General features: G+C 31.9%; 1 protein-coding gene across 3 annotated transcripts in view; it reads left to right on the top strand.

Annotated features, from left to right (window-relative positions):
* Window positions 1–21,569, top strand: part of GPC5 (glypican 5) — a 1,092,178-nt gene that overhangs the window by 526,354 nt on the left and 544,255 nt on the right. For all 3 annotated transcript variants that reach the window (XM_036228874.1, XM_036228873.1, XM_016123592.2), the window contains exon 7: window positions 13,093–13,249. In XM_036228874.1, the coding sequence (XP_036084767.1) occupies window positions 13,093–13,249 (157 nt within the window). The remainder of the gene's footprint in view (window positions 1–13,092; window positions 13,250–21,569) is intronic.

The following is a 21,569-nucleotide window of genomic DNA, read 5'->3' as shown; positions in this document are numbered from 1 at the left end:
TGTGGTGACAAAAAAAGATTTTGGTGTCAGTATTGGATGCCTTTCTACAACAAATTGGTAAATGGTCTCTCTTTTGTATATATTTCCTAAAAGTGCTTGTGTAAGATTAGGTTTATTTGTTCCTTAAATCTTTGGAAGAATTTACCAGATAATCCATCTGCACTCGGAATTTATGTGTCTGCGTGTGTGAGGGGGAGGGAGATGGATAAGTTACTTTTAGATAGAGCTTCTATAATAGATACAGAACTCATTCAGAATTTTAAAATTTCTTATATCTCTGTCATTCAGAAGAAATATTTCAGTTCTTTGGGCTAAAGAAAGATTATCCTAGACAGAAGCACAAACTTCAGGAAGTAATGAAATTCACTGAAAAAATAACCTTAAAATATTGACACAAGAAGAAGTGTTAAAAATCTGAATGAGCTCTGAATCTATTATAGAAGCTCAATTTGGAAGTAACACATTTCTCATAAAAAAAAAATTCCAAGCACAGATGGATTATCTGGTAAATTCTTCCAAAAATTTAAAGACCAAATAAAACTAATCTTACACAAGCATCTTTAGAAAATATATACAAAAGAGAGACCACTTACCAATTTGTTGTAAAAGGGCATCAAATATTGACACCAGAATCTGACAAAGATATCAAAAGAAAAAGAATTTATAAGGAATATTTATTGTGAAATAGATCTGAGAAGTAAGGGTAAAGATAATAATTATATATTTTTTGAGTTTATAATATATGTTGAAATAAAATGTATGACAACAGAAAATATGAGTGGCTAAATAATGTTTAACTATTTTAAGGTTATCACTTTGTTGAAGTGGTTAAAGTACTACCTAAGTTGTAATGAGTCTAGAATATATTTTTCTATAATATTATAAATTGTAAATAAATATAATTATAATCTAGGATATTAAAAGGTTAATAAATATACTGAAAAAATAAATAAATGATTCATCCAGAAACAGCAATAAAGGGGAAATAAAAATAATAATAGAAAAATAGTACAAATAAAAAACAAAAGTTATATTCAGAATTTGTAAAGAACTTTAAAACATCAATTAGAAAAATGTACATAATATATTTTTTCATGAGTAAATGCCTTGATTAGGCACTTTATGTTAGACTGTACCAAAAAAAACCAAAATTATATGAATACCATTAATTATTAGAAAAATTCAGATTTAAACCACACTAAAATACCACCATACTCTTACAAAATACCTAAAATGGAAATGACCAGTCATACCAAGTGTAGAAGATATGAAATAACTGCAGATGACAATGAGAGTTCTGGATGTTGAAATGTAATATATCATTATCATCTGAGTTGTTGTTTTGTGTGCATACTTATGTGAAAACTCATTGAACTGTATATTTAAGATATATACACTCTATTATTAGTAAATTATACATTAATATTAAGAAGGAGGAAACTATATACATACATACATACATACATACATACATACATACATACATACATACAGCCAGCTAGTTTGGTTAAAAGGTACTTACCCCTAGGAGCTAACAATTCCATATTTAGGTGTATGCCCAATAGATGTGACTAGTTTTTTACACCAAAAGACTTTGAAGAAGTTTCAAAGGAACACTATTTTTATATCCAGACAGTATGATTGTCCAACAACAGAAGAATGAAAAATTATGGTTCATTGATACAATAGAATAAAATACAGCAATTAAAAAGAATGAACTTCTGCTCTATCTATAGTCACAAATATGCTTACTAAGTATAAAGTTCCTCAGGAAAAATGTATCTATGATGGAAGAAGTCAAAATAGTGTTTTATTGAGTAGATAAAAAAAGGTAGAAAAGAGGCTTCTGAAATGCCGGTAATGTTCTATATTATGATTATGGTGGTCACATGGTTCATTTCATGTCAAAACATTATTGAAGTTATACACTTAAGATATATGCACCGTTTTTGCTGGAGCTACTATAACAAGGTATCATGGACTGGGGAGCTTAAAGCAACATAAATGTATTGTGGCACAGTTCTAGAGGCTAGAAGTCTGAAATTAAGATGTCGGTAAGGTTGGTCACTTCCGAGGCTTTGAAGTAGAATCTGTTTCATGCTCTCTACTAGCTTCTGATGGGTTACTGGCAGTCGTTGATATCTGTGGCTTGTAGATCCATCGGTCCAATCTTCCACCTTCATCTACACTCTCCCAGTGTCTTTTCATATAATCTTCACTCTGTGCATATCTGTCTCTGTGTTCAAATTTCCTCTTTCTGTAAGAACTCTACCCATACTGGATTAGGGACCACCCAAATGACCTCATTTAACTTATTACCTCTGCAAAGACCCTGTTTCTAAATAAGGTCATAAAACACACACACACACACACACACACACACACACACACACACACACACCAAAAAAAACAAAAGAAAAAAAAAACAGAAATACACAATCTGAAGTGCTGAGGCCTAGGACTTGAACATATATTTTTGCAGAAACACGATTCAAGCCATAATAAATGTCATAAGAAATATATGCTATCATTTAAAAAAAAATACATACATTAAATCTAGCAGGAAAAGGAAGAGAATTGAAATGAAGGTCAAGGAGGGCTGTAATCAGCCTTGATACTATAATATCTGTTTTTAAACTAAATGTTAGAATAGTTGAAACATTAGAATTGTAAGACATTAGAGCTGTAAGACACATTTGGGAATTTTCAGCTTTCTCTTTCTTCACCTGAAATGTTTAGATTCAACAAGGTTAAATTGCTTAAAATCATACATTTCAATAGCTAATAGTAGAATCTGGTCTAGAAGCCAAGTTAAATACCCACCTAACCTTTCCTCAATACAAACTCAGCCCCAAATTTCACCCATTTTTCTCTAATTATTTCTAGAATATTTAGTAAAATCACATTCCTTTAATCTTCATCTGAAAATATATTTGTCTATATTTTTATAGTTTATGTATAGAAAGTTAGGTTAAGGGAATTTTATTGTAAAGGTGAAAATCAGAATGATATTTGTGAAGCTATACCTCTCATTGCCATCTGGCATACACAAGGGTGTCATACTAAATGGAATCAGAATGAGCTCCTTTTGGAAATAAGCCTTCAACAGACTGGGAAACTTTAGGAGAATCTTCCATAGGATGTTGTAATAGAATATTTGAGAATGAATTCTGCACAGCTGGCCAATGAAGGAAATCTAGATTAGTTGCCAAAACCAGATTTTAAATGAATTTGCAATCCTTCACACTTCTTTCAAAAAGCAATGGCAATTTTGATGAAGTGACAAAATCTTTTATAATCAGGGAGTCCTTACATTGGCAATGGATCATGATTAATGTCTTTTTCCATCCCCGCTCCTTTTCTTTCTTACTATTTTTTTTTCTTTTCTATCTCTCTTTGACATCAGATTTATGCAGCTAAATGGTTAAAAGACAATAATGACAACACATAACAGTTGAATGACATAAACCACATAGTCCTTTTAGAAATATGTTGAGATAAACTTTTTTTTAAAAAAAATGGCAAGGAAAATCTAGGTTAATAATGGAAAATGCTAATTCCTATATTTTTTATAGAAATTGCATGACCTTTTAGTCAGTGGAGATAACTGAGATGCTAGAATAGATGCTGGTTCTGTATTTTATGACCGAGCCCGATGAGGCAAAATTTAGCAATGAGTTAAGGGAAGAAAACCACTCACTTTGTAATATATGTAAAATTAATGTCATCTACCTCATTAACTAGAAAATGCATGTAAAATTAAAACTGCCTTTATAATGGGGATCTTACTTTACTTCTATGGAGTATGTTTAATAGAAGCCTGACTTACTAGATGTGGCTGCGTTGTCTAGAATCCATTTTCAACCAATCCATTTATGTTTTAGAGTACTTTCACTTGTTTTCCTCAGGAGCAATACATGTTCAGTTTTATTATATCCTTGATTTTGGAAATTTGGTTGCTTTGCCCTATAATGTCAGCTAGATGATATGGCATAACTAGGCAAATGGCTAGGCATATTTCCAGCAGTGATATTAGTACTTTTCCTTGCTGTGACACCATACCACCCCGAGGCATTTTCCTGAAGTAATGCAAGGCACAAGTCACTGAACATTTGGGGCAAATCTACATGCTAGTCTTTATTACCTTATGCACATTTAAATATTACTCGTGCATTTGAAGAGATTCAGGCTTTTGGCATGTTTAAAAAATTATTCCCCAATAATAAACCCTACCAAAAATAATGTAAATGTACTCTGTACTTAAGAAATGTGATACAATGAAATTATTTAATATTCGATCATTCTTATTTAGTATTTCTTTTAATTTCAAGTATAGACTAACCTGGATTAGCTAGAAACCTAGATAGTTTCTGTCCTGTCATATTTGTGGATACCAATATGTATATGTGATTTCTGTGTGTATATTTTGGTGAATATGTGATAATGATTTGGAAAATTATTAATAAATTAGCTTGAAAGTAAGATGTGGTGACATCAAAAAATATTTTTTTGGGGGGGGGCAATATAATTGTTATATATCATGCCCCGAATAATAAAATATTTTATTTTAAGAAATTTATACTACACATCTATGTGTCAACTAAACAGGATTCATGTTTTTAATTTACCCATAACCTCCACTTTCCTGTCCCCCTTTTTTCATTCTCCCGCTGCAGAACCATTATACATTGCTTGCTCACAAAATGTCCTTGTCTCTTCCCCCACTCTGGTCACTGATCTTCTGTACCTTCCCAGTTAATAGCATGGATGTTTTGGTAGAAGTGAGAAAGATTTTTTTTTTTTTCTTTTTCACCTGTTCTCCTCAGGTCCTTGGAGTGTTTTCTCATAGACATTTTACAGGAACCATTTGAGAATTGATAATATTTGGTGGCCACACTTCCTCTTTTGGTCCCACAATTTTTCTGAGTTCTATTTGAGTTTGCATTTATTTCCCTATTTCCTTTTTTATTCCTACACTTACCTGTTAGCTATTAGTTTTAACTCTCTTGTGAGGTCCAATTTAGAGTTTGGTTTAGAATGCATATTAATTACAAACTTATCCAGTCATTTTTGGTATGACAAACTAGAAGATGGAACTGGCCATGCTTTGAGTTGGAGGTAAGGATCAGGCATGGTCGGAAGGAGACATACAGAATTTAATATGGCAACAAGAACAAATGACTTCTTTGCAGTATTGGAGGCCAGAGAGTGAATGTAGTAAGCCTTTTCTAAGTTCGGTGTTCTATTTACAAACTCACAAGACTATAAATTGTCAGACTGCATTGCATAAACCAAATGCTAACAGAACAGTGAACTTTCAAATTACTGGCACAACAGAAGCCAAGATCAGAAAACTCAAACTTAAAGAAAATACTGACACAAAATCCTATAGAAATGACTTCTGTGTCTGGTTAACTTAACATAACATGGCATGTTGTAAAATGTCTTTGGTTTTTTAGGTGGAATAATCTGTAAAGGTTTAGCTGCTTTTGAAAATATGTTTGGAGATGTGTGAGAGTTAGGTTATGTGGATAAACTGTCTTCTAAATTTGAAAGACAGAGCATGAGAAAGTTTGGTATAAAAACTATTTGTAAAAAATGACTGTAAATAGGGCAGAATGTGTTAGAGTGTGGGTGGGAGCAGAGTTGTAGGTTTGGGGGAAGGGAAGTTACATTGAAAAAAAATAACGAGAGCATATTATATAAAGAGTTTTTTTAAAGGTCTCATTTGAAAATGTTACAGAGATATTTTAAAAATTCAGCATGAGAAATTTTGAATCAAAGTTCTGACTTTAAAATGTTATAAGCTTTTGTTGTCTTCCTATTTCTATATATTTATTTATGGGTTTAGCTTAAATTTATGAAAGTACAAGTGCCAATTGCTTTATAATAAAATTAAATTTACACATATATATGTTTGCATGTATATAGAGAGGTTTTTTAAAATGCATTCTTAAACTGTACTATTTAAAGATGTTTTGCTAATAATAAAATGAAAGTACAAATTTTTCTATATCTTCAGTTATCTGGTTTGAAATTTTTTTAACATTTTGATTTTTCACTTATATATTTTCATCAATACTATAAAATCTTAAAATAGCAGATTTTACCATGTCTACATTTGAATAAATGACTAAAGGTGCATTTATGATGACTGAGACTTTTTAAAAAATATTTATTTTTGTATACTTGTGTAAATGATTATAAGAAAATAGAGGAAATATTTTGAGGTGTATTATTACATATAGAATTTTGAAGCAATTTAACTGCTCTAAACTCACATTTAGAGTTTTTTTTTTTTAATGTGATAAATATGTTTCTCTTTCACAGCAAATATGTTGTATATGTGAGCCACCTATAGCCAGATTTTATTGTGTTTGAAAAGCTGTTGCAACTGTGGGATGTTGCCAGACAGTTAGTAAAAAGCAAATTGAGTCTACTGAGAAATGAATTCACCAGCTGAAAGAAATACATTTGCCTTAGAGTCATCAAATATTCTACCCACCAAACTCATTCTCCAAGTTAGCATTCCTAATGAGCTTCCTAAACCAATTAAACATAAGCAGGAAGTGTCAGTCATCAAAAATGACTATTTTCAGCTAATCAGCTGAATGCACAATCTGCATGGCATTGTGGAAAGGAGGAACACCCTAAAAGTTGTTTTGTTTTTCACTTTATTCCCATTTTGTTAACTTCTCAATTATACGGATGCAGTGTCTTACAATGAACATTGTAAATGAGCGTAAAGCCTTATAGTATATAAAGTGCATTTTCTTGCATTATTATTCAGCAGAATAAAATGACTTTTAATGAGCTTAAGCGATTTGCTCAAAGGCATACAATTAATTAATGTGTGGCTGGGACTCAAAATCATGCCCTTTCCTCCACAGTAATTGTTCTATAAATATATATGTGTTGATTGACTTTCTACCCTTAGTGACAGGGTTCAAGTGTTAAAAATGCCATCTGCCTTATGTGGGCGGACTTAGGTAGAGCCAAGGCAGGATGAGGATGAAAGGAGATACTTTTCCTTCCATGCAGACAGACAGGTTCCCTCCTTTAAAGACGGAATCAGGGTGTTAATATCAGTTCCTACTGCTTATGATGATAACCATGGTATAGATGAGAAACCATTACTGAGCACTTATATGCTAGCACTTTACGTAATTTAATCAAAATAATAATTCTCTAATCTTCCAAAAAGACATTCTCCCATTTTTCAGATGTGGAAAATGTAGGCCCTGAGCCATAATGTTAAATTTATTTGGGGTTTTAAGTTTTGAAAAATTCTTATGACATGTTCTATATTTTATGAATATATAGAACAGCTAGCTATTCACGGTGTATGTGGTGAAAATAGAGATGTGTTGCAGTATGTGGCAGGAGTATGTCTATTCTAATATGACTGATTTTCATGCACCATTTATAGAAGAAATTGGCTTTCATTATCAGTCTATAGTCATTTTATTTGTGTATGTTCCTTTAAATGTGCACATATGAAAGCCCTTTTGTGTTATTAAAGACCTTTCGGGGAAGGCTCCTCTTTATGAAAGTGGTTTAAGAGTAGAATGTAAAATAACACTTGCCCATGCAGGTGGAACAAACGGGGCTTGATGGTAGTGGTGGGGGAGTGATCCCCACGATGTCTCCCTGAGGCGTTTGGGGAGGAGAGGATTCAGAAGGGCTTACCCTCCATGAAATAACAGGGGAGAATTTTGTTACCTGGTGACCAAAATTCTGAAGCTAAGATTCTCTCCCTATGCTAGAAAAAATAATTTTTATTTACACAAATCAATTATTTGAAAATATTTCTACCTATTCATTTAAAAAGTTAATTGGAACATTAACATTTTCTTTCTAGTTTATAGTAATTAGTACGGCAAACAGATATATTTGGAAATATTACTTGGCATGATTTTTCAATGTCAATTTTTGTTTAAACAACTTCTTAGGTGTTTCCAGAAGCTCAGGAATAATATTGTTTTAACTTATTTCTTATTAAAGATTAAACAGAAAAATAATTTAGCAAGATCACAAAATTATACCTATAGTAAGTGTTTTCTTTTTATCTGATTTCAGATTATTTCTTTTATTTTTGTTTTATCTTCTTACATATTCAGGAATGTCAACTTTGAAATGAAGTAAAGTATATACTGAGCACGTTTTCAGAACTAAAACTATGTCTTCAAAATACATGTGTGTTGCATAGTATGTGCTCAATATGCATCATTGAATGAATAATGAATCAGTCTTCCAGTAAATAAACATAAATCCAAAGTTATTCTAGAACATTACTGCCTCTGAAGATTCAAGTAAAAATGAAAACACTTTTCTAAGTTAGATTTAAAGGGCATTGAAGACAGGGTAAATATAATAAAGTATTTTCAAATTTAAAATAAATAAGTTAAACTATTTAGAATCTAAAAATTAGGAATCTTTATAGTTATGATGACGAGTATGAAGATATTAAATCATGGTCTCAACTTTGAGAAACACGCCATTAAATCAGAAGGGTGTAGCATATGTTCAAAAAAATTAAGTGTCAATAAATGGTAAACAGTTAAAAGATCAGAGAAATATGTATGGAATGGGAAAAAAAGGATATTTGAATTTAAACTTGAAAATAGGTATAGTATGATGAGGAAAAGGAAAGAGTGTTATGTGTAGAGTAAAAATAAAAATCAAAGTGAGGTAAGTATAAAACAAGCATAAGCAAAATTACAGACATGTAAATTCTCACGATTTCTGTGAGAAAATGGCACTAAACACTCTGTGGCAGAATTTGGGTGCTGCGGTCTGTGTTTAGATGCAATCTCTTTAAAAAGAATGTTATGTAGGATCTTGGCTGCAGGTTAAATTCAAAGTTTTTTAGGCCTCACTTTCAAAAATATGTCAATGAGTGTTGAGTGAGGAGAGGAGTTAATTTGCTTATGTAAATTTGGAAAATGTGAGGTGACTCTCAGCTAACCAAAATTGCCAACTGTAAGATTCTTCGTGAGTCTTTAGTACATGGATATTGAGAAGGGGCCATAGTATGAATTTCCCAAATATTTTACCTCTGCATCACTTTCTGTGACTCATCTATCCAAACTGATATTTGTCTTCCAGACACATGGGGACCAGTGAGTTTTGACAGTAAAGAGCCACAAAGAACATTAAGACAGAATGACACGGCTTAAGTACTGATTAGGAGCAAATAATATAGTGGTAGTAGGCGGGGGAAACTGATGTCCTCTGCAATGAGAGAGATGAGAGGATCAGTTGTAGTAACACATTAATAATAGAGATGAAAAATTCCACTTTAATATACAAAGTAGTAGAGTACATTTTATATCCAACCACTTCTTAGAGATGAACTACAGAGTAATAACGCTGCAAATAAAGACATGAGTATAACATGTATGCAGATGAGAGCACGATCTGTCAGTCTGGGGTCCTAGAGAGAGACTAAAAAGAACAGAGGATTTACAGTATTAATTTAAACATCTATCTTTATTTTTCTAGAAATGTGAGGAGAAAAATGGACAAGCTCAGAAGAAATCAGAATAGTTTTGTTTAAATGTGAGATTTTGAATAAGGATCTTACTATGAAGAGCCTATTGTTTTTGTTGATTAGAAATTTGTTGGGGATTTTTCACTGATTAAGTTTTATTATAATTGTGAGAATGAAAATGAACATTCATGGATGTGTGATGATCAATAGGTAAGAAAATGAACATTCTTACAGAGATAAAATGAACATTCTTACAGAGACATTTACCCTACCAGAGGGAGACAGGATTATTGGGGACCTGGGAGCATGGATCAGATAGGACCATGGATATATCTGGACAAAGTGATCACAGGAAACAACAATTTTTCCTCTTATTCAAAGACTTGGAAAACAGTGAAAGCGATTATCAAAAGACAGAGAAACTGAAAGGTACCAAAAAGGCCAAGTCTGATAGCATGTTTCCAAGGGCATAATCTCAGGAGGGTGGATCTGTTGCCCACTTTTTCTGAGGAATTCCTTAGAGAATCAAAAAAAGATTGGACAAAAACACTGCCAGGAAATAAGTGTGGCCCTTTTGGAGGTTAGAGATTGCATTCATTTTCTGTCTCTGCATAAGAAACCACCACACATTTAGCAGTTTAAAAACTTTCTGTTATTAACTCACAATTCCACAGTTTAGAAGTCAAGTTGGACTCACTGCCCAGGGCTCTCTGCTCAAAGTCCCACAAGTCTGAAGGCAAGTCGTCAGCTGAGCATGACTCAGTCAGAGGCGCTCCGGGAGAATCCTCCTCTAGGCTCAGCTGAGCTGTTGGTAGAATTCAGTTGTAGGGTTGAGGACTGGATTCTTTGCTGACTGTAAGGTGGATCACTTTTAGTTGCTAGAGGCTCCTAGTAGTTCAGTTCCTTGTCATAGGACTTTTGACAGAATCTCTCACACGCCCTCGCATAGCATCCAAGTTCAAGGCCAAGAGCGTAATCTCTCAAGTCCAATCCTCCTCCTTCCTTTCTCAAGCTTCAAATCTCTCTGACTTCTGCTGATACCTAGGGAAAACTTTCTACTTTTAAAGAACTCATGTGATTACATTAAGTCCACCTAGATAATCTCCCTTTTGATGAATCAAAAGTCAACTGATTAATAACCTTAATTACATTTGAAAATTTTCTTTTGCCATTTAATATAGTGGGTTTAACAGTGGCATTATATTCACAGTCCACGTGTGGGAAATTTGAGGGCCTGTTTTACAATCCTACCTACCAAAGATAGTTTAAATTAATTAAAATAGTTTTGTACATTTCTATTTCCTAAAAATGAAGTGATCTAAAAAAGAAATGTAGAAAATACAACAAAGCTTTTTAAAAATATGTTCTATATTATCATTACCAGTCACTATAAATAAATGAATCATTCTCTAATTAAATAAACGAATCATCCTCTAATTATTAAGGTATTTAATTGCTTTTGACCAAAAACAAATTCTTAAAATAGCAAGTTATTTTTTTTTATAGGCACTATTTTTGTGTTGCGTTTTTGAGTTGAAATTCACTGGGTTGAGTTTTTGTGATTTATACATGGTATATTCCATATTTGTTCTGGCGAAAGTACTAGTAAAATATTGTAATAATAATTAGAGAAGTAAAATTGAAATGAGAAAGAATTGGGAAAGAATGTCAGGAACAAAAGAGAATAATAACACATCACTAGAAAGTTTGGCTTTTGTTCTTGTCAGGTAATATTTTGAAAAATTTTCATCTAAGTTATGTAATTGAATTCTTTATCAAATAATTCTTTCAATTAATGTGCTGTGGGTGTTTGAGTAATATTACAATAAAATATATAATACAGTAGAGAATAAGAATCAAAATATATTAACTTTTAGTATTTCAACACTATACAGAGTACTTTATATATATTTTTTCACAATAAAAACAATGACCCAGGTATCTTATTGTTCCTATTTTAGATAGAAGGGAACTAAGTTATTCAATAACTTGTACAATGTCCAAAGTCACATGTGAAAATCAGGATTAAAATCTAAGTATGAGGACCTCAGAAACCAAGTCCTCTATTTTTATGCTAAATAACAACTGATAAGTGTTATAAATAATACCATTATCCTTCCTTTCCTTTTTCAGATTTGAATTTTTATGTGCTTTGTTACATATCTGTGTCTCCCATTTACCATACTCCCCTGCAGGAAGTAGCATGCACATCAGTGCATCCAACCTAATAAAGAAGCTTTGTTTAGCCCAACTATACTTAAATTCACTTGACCATAAAAGAAGCCTTCTTCTTAAATTTAATACTTCTTAAAACGTTTAGGGAAATGCTGATAAATAGAAATAAATTCTGGTAAGAATTTTTAAATTATTGTCAAGTTGTTTTAGCATTTCATTTTTGTTAGAGAAAAATACATTTTTAAAATCTAATATTTCAGAATTTGTGACCAATTTTTTTTTTTAATTTTGAAAGCTTATGAATTGTCAGTCTAGTTGCTTAGTGTAAATGTTCTTTAAATGCTAAATGTATTTCTTAGGTTATTGAGAATATTTTGTTCTGTTTTTCGAAATGAAATGACCTCATTGGGTTATGTTTTTAATTATTGTTTGCTAATTAATACTATTACTTAGAAATTTTCTTAGAAGTAACAACCCTAATACTTTCATAAGGCACCCTGAAAATTTAAATTCCCATTAAGTGTTCAGCAGAGGTACATTTCATTCATAATATAGCAGTACCCTCTAGTGCTCAGGCTTGGTCATGTGTTCTCCAATACTGCCTTAGAGGGGTAAATATAATATATTTGATCATTTTACTCAGCTGTTGCTTTAACTGAAATACTCTATTATTTATAATACAACCTTTTTGAAAATGAGTTCAGGCATTTATAATATTATTCATAAATATTACCAGCACTCTTGTGCTCTAGGGAAAATGGCTATTCCATCTATTTTGCTCATAAAAGTAAATGAAATACTTGAGAACCAAGAACCAAGAAGTTGGTTAAATTTCATAAGTGATTTGCAGAAATGAAAGTAGGACTTAAGTCTTTTGTTCCAAGGTTCAGTTCTGTGCCATATGCATTGAAGGACGTACTCGATCCAAGAAAGTTTAACTAAAACTAAAAGTTCTAGAATTTTTTTGACTGAACCTTTTCTGGAACAGTAGTACTCCACTTTTTTGAGAAATTGTGGACTGTCGATTTACAAAACAGCACAACATTATCAGCCAGTATATTGCAAAGGGAATTGTATTGTGTTGGAGTTTAGCATGCTCAAACATTACTTATTCAAAAATAAAGAATTTTCTAGCCATACTTTCTATGAGTAAGAAGCCCTGGTTTTATTTGCTTTCCAATGTGTTATCCAAAGCTTTATGACAGAGCTAATATGCAGACTGTAGCCCTTTTGGCTATAAGTCCTTGCTCATAATTATCATTTCAGTAGTTTTTTATTTTTCTTATAGGCTTAATTTGGTTGAAGTGTCTACATCAAAATTGTGGCCCCACATGAGAAAATAATTCTAAGTTCTACATATGTTTCTGAATAGCATTCTTGACTTGAATTTGCTCTTAGTAAATGCTTCTTGTATCTGTATTTAGTTGTTACAGGGTAGATCACCCAAACCAGACAAGTGGGAACTTCAGATGGGCAGTGGTGGTGGCATCATTGAACAGATCAGCGGGGACTGTGATGATGAAGATGGTTGTGGGGGCTCAGGAAGTGGAGAAGTCAAGAGGACGCTAAAAGTCACAGACTGTAAGTGTATGATTCTAACGTCATTTTTAAATAATTGATTTTGGAATGTAATTAAGGAAAGTTATTACATGAATATAAAGGAATAATGATAGTGAATTTAGAAGCTTGTGGGAAGAATAAAAATGAAAATGAACCTATTTTTAGTTATTTAGGACGTGCATTCTTAGGGGTTTTGTTTATTTTTAACTTATGGCTTTAAATGGAAATATCATTTTTCTATGAAAAACTAATGACTGTTCATCAGCTCAGAAAATTAAAGGTTTTAAAGTGGGATAATCTTTAGGGCATGAGATAACTTATGGTAGATAAAAAAATATAGATATTGGCAAATAATGTGAAAACAGGATGGATAAACACTACTAAAAAATTCTACAATTTTTATATTATGCCATAATATAAAATATATTTCATTTTCTTAGGTTTTCAGCATGGTCAAATTTCAAATAAATTGGTTAAGTATTTGGTTAATTATGATTAAAATCTACTTAGATTTAACTCTTATGAATTTTCTCTTCCAGTATGCTTACCAGTTATTCGCTTTCTTTTGATCGTCTGGGTTTGAAAAATATTTCTGTTATTATTTGACTGGTCACTACCACAAAAGAGGGAACTGCTAATTTAAAAAAAAAAATCACCAGATGAATTTCCTTTTCTTGTCTTAACATACAAAATGAGGAATATAAATTCTCCACCTTCCATTGTTATATATACATTCTTTTGCTCACATGGATGAGACAACCAAAGTTATCGACTGAGAAAGAAGTGATAGTCATTGTACCCAGAGCAGCTAACTTTCAAGTATTCATTTATCTCAGGTCATACCAAAGGCAATTATTTTATAAAATAATCTTCTGGACTCGTGCCCTACATGGAGGCTGGTCTGATAGTCTCCCTCTAAATCACAAGGGGCCGCTTTGGACCTTTTAGACATGTCTTTTTGTGACTTTGGTGAGAGAAGAATTCATTTATCTTTCAGTTCTTTTGTAGTTAATTTAGAACACTATTAATGCTTTAAGCATTATACCCCTTTCCTTCTAGGATCTTGTTTTACAAGCCAAACATGTTAGTTAAAGGAATGCAAGCTAAAAAGGTGCAAAATCAAAGACACAATTAATGTAAAGAAAATCGTTTTCCTATTAGACACAGTAATAAATTCAAGATATAAGGTGAGTAGATGAAATTTAGTACACTGGAGCAGCAATTAAACAAAAGGCCACAAAATTTCTCACTGTACTTCTAGTGAAAATCAATTATCTTCTACTCTTGTCGGAGCAGATAAGGATAATAAGTTCTTGTTACTGGCTTTAACACAGTTTATCACAAGAAGAACAGAATGAAAACAAAAGGGTTTTATTAGAAAAAATATTTTTACTACGAGTTAAAATGTCCTCCATTGTATTTTGGAATTATGATACTTATCTATTAGTATAATGTTGAATAATCTTTCATTTTTATCCTGTCTTTAGTATTGATATGTACTATAATTTCATTGCTATTTGAGTATTAGCAGGATTCTTAAAGTATAAAAATTCTTACAAAAAAATAACAGGTTGAAATTTCATCTATAAAATATGCATGTATGTGTGTGTAGAATTAGCATTTTTATAGGGATTTTTCACTCCTAAAGTTATCTATAAGCTCAAGAACTTGTTATATATTCATATATAACCTTCTTTGGTTTGTCTTACAAGTAGAGGCAGTGGAAAATATTCACCTACTAATAGTTTTCTCACAGAACCATGTCTGTCAAGGTGATAAAGATGATTTTTTTTTACTTCCAAACCCTGTGTTTCAATTACTGATGAGATGGACAAGTATAATAAATACAAGCTGCTATCTATCATAATTGGGGAGATTTAAGATATACACGTTTTTCAGCAACATGGTTTCCAGGTAAACATTCAAAAGTCTACATCTGCTATATGTAATTTGCCTATTCGGTTTCTAAGAGTTAATAGCTGTTGCATTTCAATTTTTAATAAGTGGTTGGGAATCCACTGTGGATAGTATGCTGAAATAGGAAGAAAGAAAATAGCAAAGGGTAAATCATATTCCTATTTTTATAAAGTACTATAATATTTTTCTTGGATTTGGCTAGTTTGATATATTGGTAAAGCATGTTAAGTCAGTTTTACATAGTCTTAATGACTAAAATAATGCACTCTAGAAAGTTTACCAGAGCGTCATTGTGTTTAGAGCTTGAAATATACCATTATTTCCACTATACGCTGATGTTTATTCTTTATAAATGCCACATAGGTAGAACACAGTTCATATGTCACCTCAGAAATAAATTTACTTATTTATTTATTTCTATATATAATTATAAGGAATAAAATTAATATGTCCTGTAAGTTTAATAATTTTGTTTAATATGTGCAAATGTTCAAGTCGTTAAATATTTTACTCATCATCACTTGAAATGATTTTCTCTTTCTGTTTCTCTAATGTTTATTTCAGGCAGCACAGGGGACTATGTACATCAATGTGCAAAATTTTACCATCAAAATATTTATCTTTTAGGTGTCATTGTGTTTTCATCACCAATGATACCAAATAATTTAAATTTTTTTAGCTTTTTAAACTATATTTGTATCCCACCTGTAGATCATTATTAAATGTTAATGTTCCTTATATTAAAAAATAAATCTATATTCTGTAGTGTTCACTCTTAGGAAACTGAAAATATTTTCCTGTTTTAGTTGAATGATTTTAAAATCCCAATATTTCAGAAATTTATTTTATATTTTTATCATGTTGAAGTTGGCTCATTTATATAGGTGTGTATATTTCACCAGTATTCTACCATTTGAGAATTGAATGGTTTAAACCTTCATTTCAGCTCACCTTTGACACCTACTATCCTTTCAAATTAGCTGACTGATGCAGGTCGTAAACACCAGTGGAAAAAATGAGTTCCCTTCATTTAGCCATACAGAGCAAACCTACTCTCGCTATCATCAATACTTTTACAACTATTTGACTGTTCTTCTATCCCCAAATTCTGATGGTTTAAAATGTTGAAAAACAAGCCAGAGCACTACTAAAGACGAGCTGTAACAAAAATTATTTGATACGTATTTTTTAAAATTTGCAGTAGCATTGCTTACAATTCTAACATGATGTTATAATTTAAATTGCAACAACTCTTTTAAAAAAAAAAACAGATAATATGTGATCCATAATCAAATTCATCTTGATAAGATGGTTCATGGTAATAATCTCAGGCAAAATGAATTTAATCGCAATTTGATTGAGATGCTAGACTTTGAAAAAATAGTAGGGTGATTTTAAGTCTTCAAATTGCTTGGAATAATTCATCTTTGCTTATTCTCATATTCATCATTGTTCAAACAATATTATATAGCATGTTTAACAGTTTTAAAATTAATTTTGCTTTAACTAAGAAACCTGTAAATGACAACTTAGTCTGTCAAAGGCGTGTTCGAATGACGTGTTTCCCAGTAGTGCTCTCAACATGCCTCTTCATGATAGTTATGATGCCAGTTTGTAAAGACTGGTGCATTCAGAGTACCAGTGCAGCATTCTGATCCCTGGGTCCTCCTGCATTGCCTCTTATGCAGCCACTCAAAGTCATTCTTTAGAAGGACTGTTCACTATTAGGTTCGTTTCTTTTGCTCTGTTCTTCCTCTTTTCTTCGATGGGTTCTTTTTATCATCCCACTTTCTAAATATTTAAGGAATCCAGGACTCAGATCTCAAACCTTTTATCATCTTTATTTTCAACTATTCCCTGTTCTGCAAACTACCTATTTAATCATAATAGCAAATATGATATTGTACCCTGACATCGATAGCACTATCCCATTTAAAAGCATTCTTCTATGTGTTAATCTCAGGTGGTAGGCTTAGCAAAACAGAAAAAATTACAATAGATTAATTTAGAAATTAATTTAAAAACAATATTGATTTAGAAATAAATTAATTTTTTATTTCTAAATTATTTCTAGATAACGTTGAAATTAAGATACTAGATCTAGAAAAAAAAATTGGTTTATCTTCTGTAGCCTAGAATAAAAAGTACTCGTTTCTTCTATGGTTTATATTGTGCTTTGGATTTGCCATTTAGTAACTTATCTTAGATCAGCCTCTAACAACTGCTCTACATCATTGTACTAACGATGACCTTGGAAGAGAATAGTGCATTCCACATGCATAGCGAAATGAAAATGCTACTTTGCTAGCCACTTAAGAATAAAGGTTCCCGATTTACGTTTGGTCCTTGAACAACATGGATTTGAACTATGCGGGTCCACGTATACACAAATTTTTTCAATAAATACATAGAGTACTGTAAATATACTTTCTTTTTCTTATGATTTCCTCAATAACATATTCTTTTCTCTAGCTTCCTTTATTGTAATAATGCAGTATATAATACATGTAACATTCAAAATATGTGTTAATTGACCATTTATGTTATTGGTAAGACTACTCATAAATAGCCTATCAGTAAGGTTTTGGGGGAGTCAAAAGTTATACATGGATTTTCAGCTGTATGGGGGTTGGTAGCCCTAACTTCTGAGCTGTTCAAGGACCAATTCTATTTAGTGATACAATAGTCTCCCCTTATTCACGGTTTCCTTTTCAAGGTTTTAGTTACCTGTAGTCAATCACAGTCCAAAAACGTTAAATGGAAAATTTCAGAAATAATTCATAAGTTTTAAATTGCACACCATTTTAGTGCATAATGAAATCTCACACTATACTGTTCCTTCTCACGGGGAACATGAATCATACCTTTCTCTAGTGTGTCCACACTGTATATACTTCCTGCATATTAGCCATTTAGTAGCCAACTTGGTTATCAGATTGACTGTCACAGTATTGCAGTGCTTGTGTTCAAGTATCTCTCATACAAGCCTAATGCCATGGCACAATGCCTACGTCATTCATCTCACTCCATCTCATCACATGGGCATTGTATCATTTCACATCATCATGAGAAGAAGGGTGTATACACTACAATAATCTATTTTGAAAGAGAGAGAGACCATATTCACATAACTTTTTAAAGTATATTGTTATAATTGTTTTATTTTAGTATGTTATTGTTGTTAATTTGTATTGTGCCTAATTTTTAAATTAAACTTTATCATAGGGATGTATGTACAGAAAAAATCAGAGTATATATAGGGTTTGGTGCTATCAATGGCTTCAGGCATCCACTGGGGTTTTAGAATGTATCCCCTGCAGATAAGTGGGGACTACTGCGCAGGCTTATAGAGTGAGTAAAAATTCTTGATTTCCTCAAACTTATTTTCACTATTAATTACCTTCACTCCAAAATTTCTCCTAGGCATGGAGGTTAGAAAGAACTCAAAAAAAAAAAAAAAAAGAAAAGAAAAAAGAAAAAATACTACAAGTGACATTTTCTTTAGAAAACATGATCTTTATTTTTCTTTCCAGAACTAGCAAAACCATTTTTATTCATATCATAGAAATTATTTTGTATTATTTTATGTTGTCTAGTCGATGGTCTTTATTTCTAATACAAATTATCTCAAACAAGTGATACAAACTATAAGATGTGTTTCAATTAATAACGGTTCCAAATTTTTTGTTAAAAGTGCATGTATTCTTTCTAAAATTAAAGTTTCATTAAATTTGATTAAAATAAAGTGTATTCAGCTTACTTTACAAAGTGTTGATAAATGACCCATTAATAAATTATCCCAAATATAAGGAAGTATATTGAAAATATCTAGACAGCTTATCATGTTTACTTTATTCAGTTATACTAAAAAATAATTCATATTTATAATGTTACTTAGATTCAAACTTTTGTGACATAGTGAAAATAATCTTGAATAATGACTGTGCACTTTGATCTATGTTTCGCAAGTACCTGATACTGAAGGACCACATAGACCCTGCATAATAAAATTATAGAAATATTCGCAAAGAAACACTTCCTCATCCTACAGAATGTCTAAAATTGTAAATACTTTGAAATTATCATTCAGTGCAGTTTTTATACTACCGATGAAGATTATACTAAGTAGAAATGGAATATATGTTTAAGATACATATACTTCAATTAATATGTAATCTCTACAAATATTATTCTGATTATACATTTCCATTTTGGTTTCTAAATAATTGAGACTCATCCTGACCACTTGATTCTTTAACGGAATCTAGATACCTAATGAATTATCTAAAATCATCTTTCATTCTCTTGAAGAGTTATATATCACATTCATGGATTTAAATGATAGAAATGAAATAAAAAGATTTGTTCTTGAATGCCTAAGGAATGATTTTCATTGCTTTGGCTTAGACACAGAACTGATGTTAAAGCACTGAGGTGAAGAGGAATGACTTATTAATTAAAGCCTAAGGAACCCGCTAGTGTGCATTCTTGATCAACCACCTAATCTGAAAATCTCATAATTAAATCTATACCACACCAGAGTACATAAAATAAAGAAGTTATGGTCTGTTTTGACTAGAACAGTGCTAAATGTAACTGATCAATAAAGAAAGTAAAAATTACAACTTAAAAACATCAGATATATTTTACCATTATTTGCCCAAAGTCATGTAGCTGTCAATAAAGCCAAAACCAAACCATATTCATATCCAGGTTTTTTAAATATCATTCTGATTCAAATAAACAGAATGGTTATCTAAATCACTATAGTCTCCCTTAGGATTAATTGATCAAATGCATCATATAGGAGCGAGTTGGGTATGTTCTCAGCTCTTTAGTGACTTCCATACCTCTACTGTGGAGAAAAAAATATTGTCATATAGTTTATTGACCAATTTAGTGCTCACTTAACTATAAATAATTAAATTAGATAGTAGAACATGTGATCTGGGCCTTCTTGAACTCTCTTCTGTATATAAATCACTTGGTAAAAAGCTAGGTATGATATTGGAGTCTTGAAGTGGGGCATTTCTTACGTGTTCCCAGATTATGCCGCTGTAGCTGTTCTAAGACCATACTATAACGAGAAAAAAATGTGTGCCCTTGTTGATTATAATAGTCATTAGTATCTCTAAAATAAGTCTCTATTAAAGCAGCATGAACTCTTATAAAACACTATCTACCCTTATAGAGTAGCATTACAAGAAAGCATCTTATGCACTAGGTAGGACATTAGGGACCATAACCATAGGCTGGGGATGGTGGCTTATCCTCCTGTATGATTTTTGGTGTCAGTCTCGGTTTGATTGTTTTTAGCCTTGGGTTTACTTTATCTTTCTCTTAAATGAATTTTCTTCCTTCTTTTCTTGATATCGCTAACCTCATTCTTGTGTTTTTCTAATTCTATTTATGTTATTATTTGGTGTTTTGTATCCTTAATGTGTTTTGGTCATTTTCAAATACTATGTTAAAATTTTGGTCTGTTTTTTGAACAAGTATTCCTAGGATATTTCACTGTAGAGCTCGCAGAATACTATTTTTGTTATACCTTTATGTGGGAGTTGATCACAGTCTTGTTCTGTTGCTTAAATTTAAGTAAATTTGAATTTTCTAAATTTTTAAGTGAAGGCTTCGTTCAGATAGTTTTTTAAGCTTATTGAATTTTCAGTCCTGTTGTTTCCATGTGTTAAAAAAATATGGTGACTTGTTTCCAGAGATATTCTGGCTCCGTCTTCCTGTACATTTGTTCGTATTTTCCTTTCCTCACTCTTTATTGTTCTTGTCCCATTAACTCTCGGTTCCACTTCCAGCAGTTTCTCTTCATTGTGCACTCCTCAGTGGGAAGGAAGACTTGCCAGATTAGTTGTGAAAGTTTAAAAGGTTTCAGAGGCTCCAGCCCCTTCAGCCTTAAACATATCAGGGGCCTTAGACTCACATACTCTTTGAGTGGGCAAAACTTCTTTCAATTCTTTGCCATTTTCAAACTGATTTTCGGTGAATACCTGTAGGCTATTTTGCATTCTTTGGTTTCAGGTCTGTAAATTGTTGCATTGTTTTCAGGGCTTTCTGCTGCACACATGCTGATAGCATGTAGGTTTTGTGGCCCTTGATAGTACATCCACACTCATTTCTACATTGAGTTTCATGAGGATAACTCATGAGATTGGAGGTAAATGGTATCCATGTGATTTCAATTTTTTATATAATTGTTCTGTGTATTTTATGTGGGGATTTGGGAGTTTCCAAAAGTTATACTGCAACCACTGCTGCTATTTTCTTTGACTCTCCCAGATTACTTAAACTTTTTAAGGAAATACTGATGATCTCGTTTCCCTTTGGCACTGTTCCTTGACGTGACATGCATGCATACACATTTGAAAAACAGCAGTTTTATATGTCATCAGTAGCCTTTCTGCTAATAACA

This window comes from Rousettus aegyptiacus, unplaced genomic scaffold (genome assembly GCF_014176215.1).
Source record: "Rousettus aegyptiacus isolate mRouAeg1 unplaced genomic scaffold, mRouAeg1.p scaffold_m13_p_11, whole genome shotgun sequence".
Lineage (NCBI taxonomy): Eukaryota > Metazoa > Chordata > Mammalia > Chiroptera > Pteropodidae > Rousettus > Rousettus aegyptiacus.
Note: the sequence above shows the minus strand (reverse complement) of the source record. Positions and strands in the feature narration are given on the sequence as shown.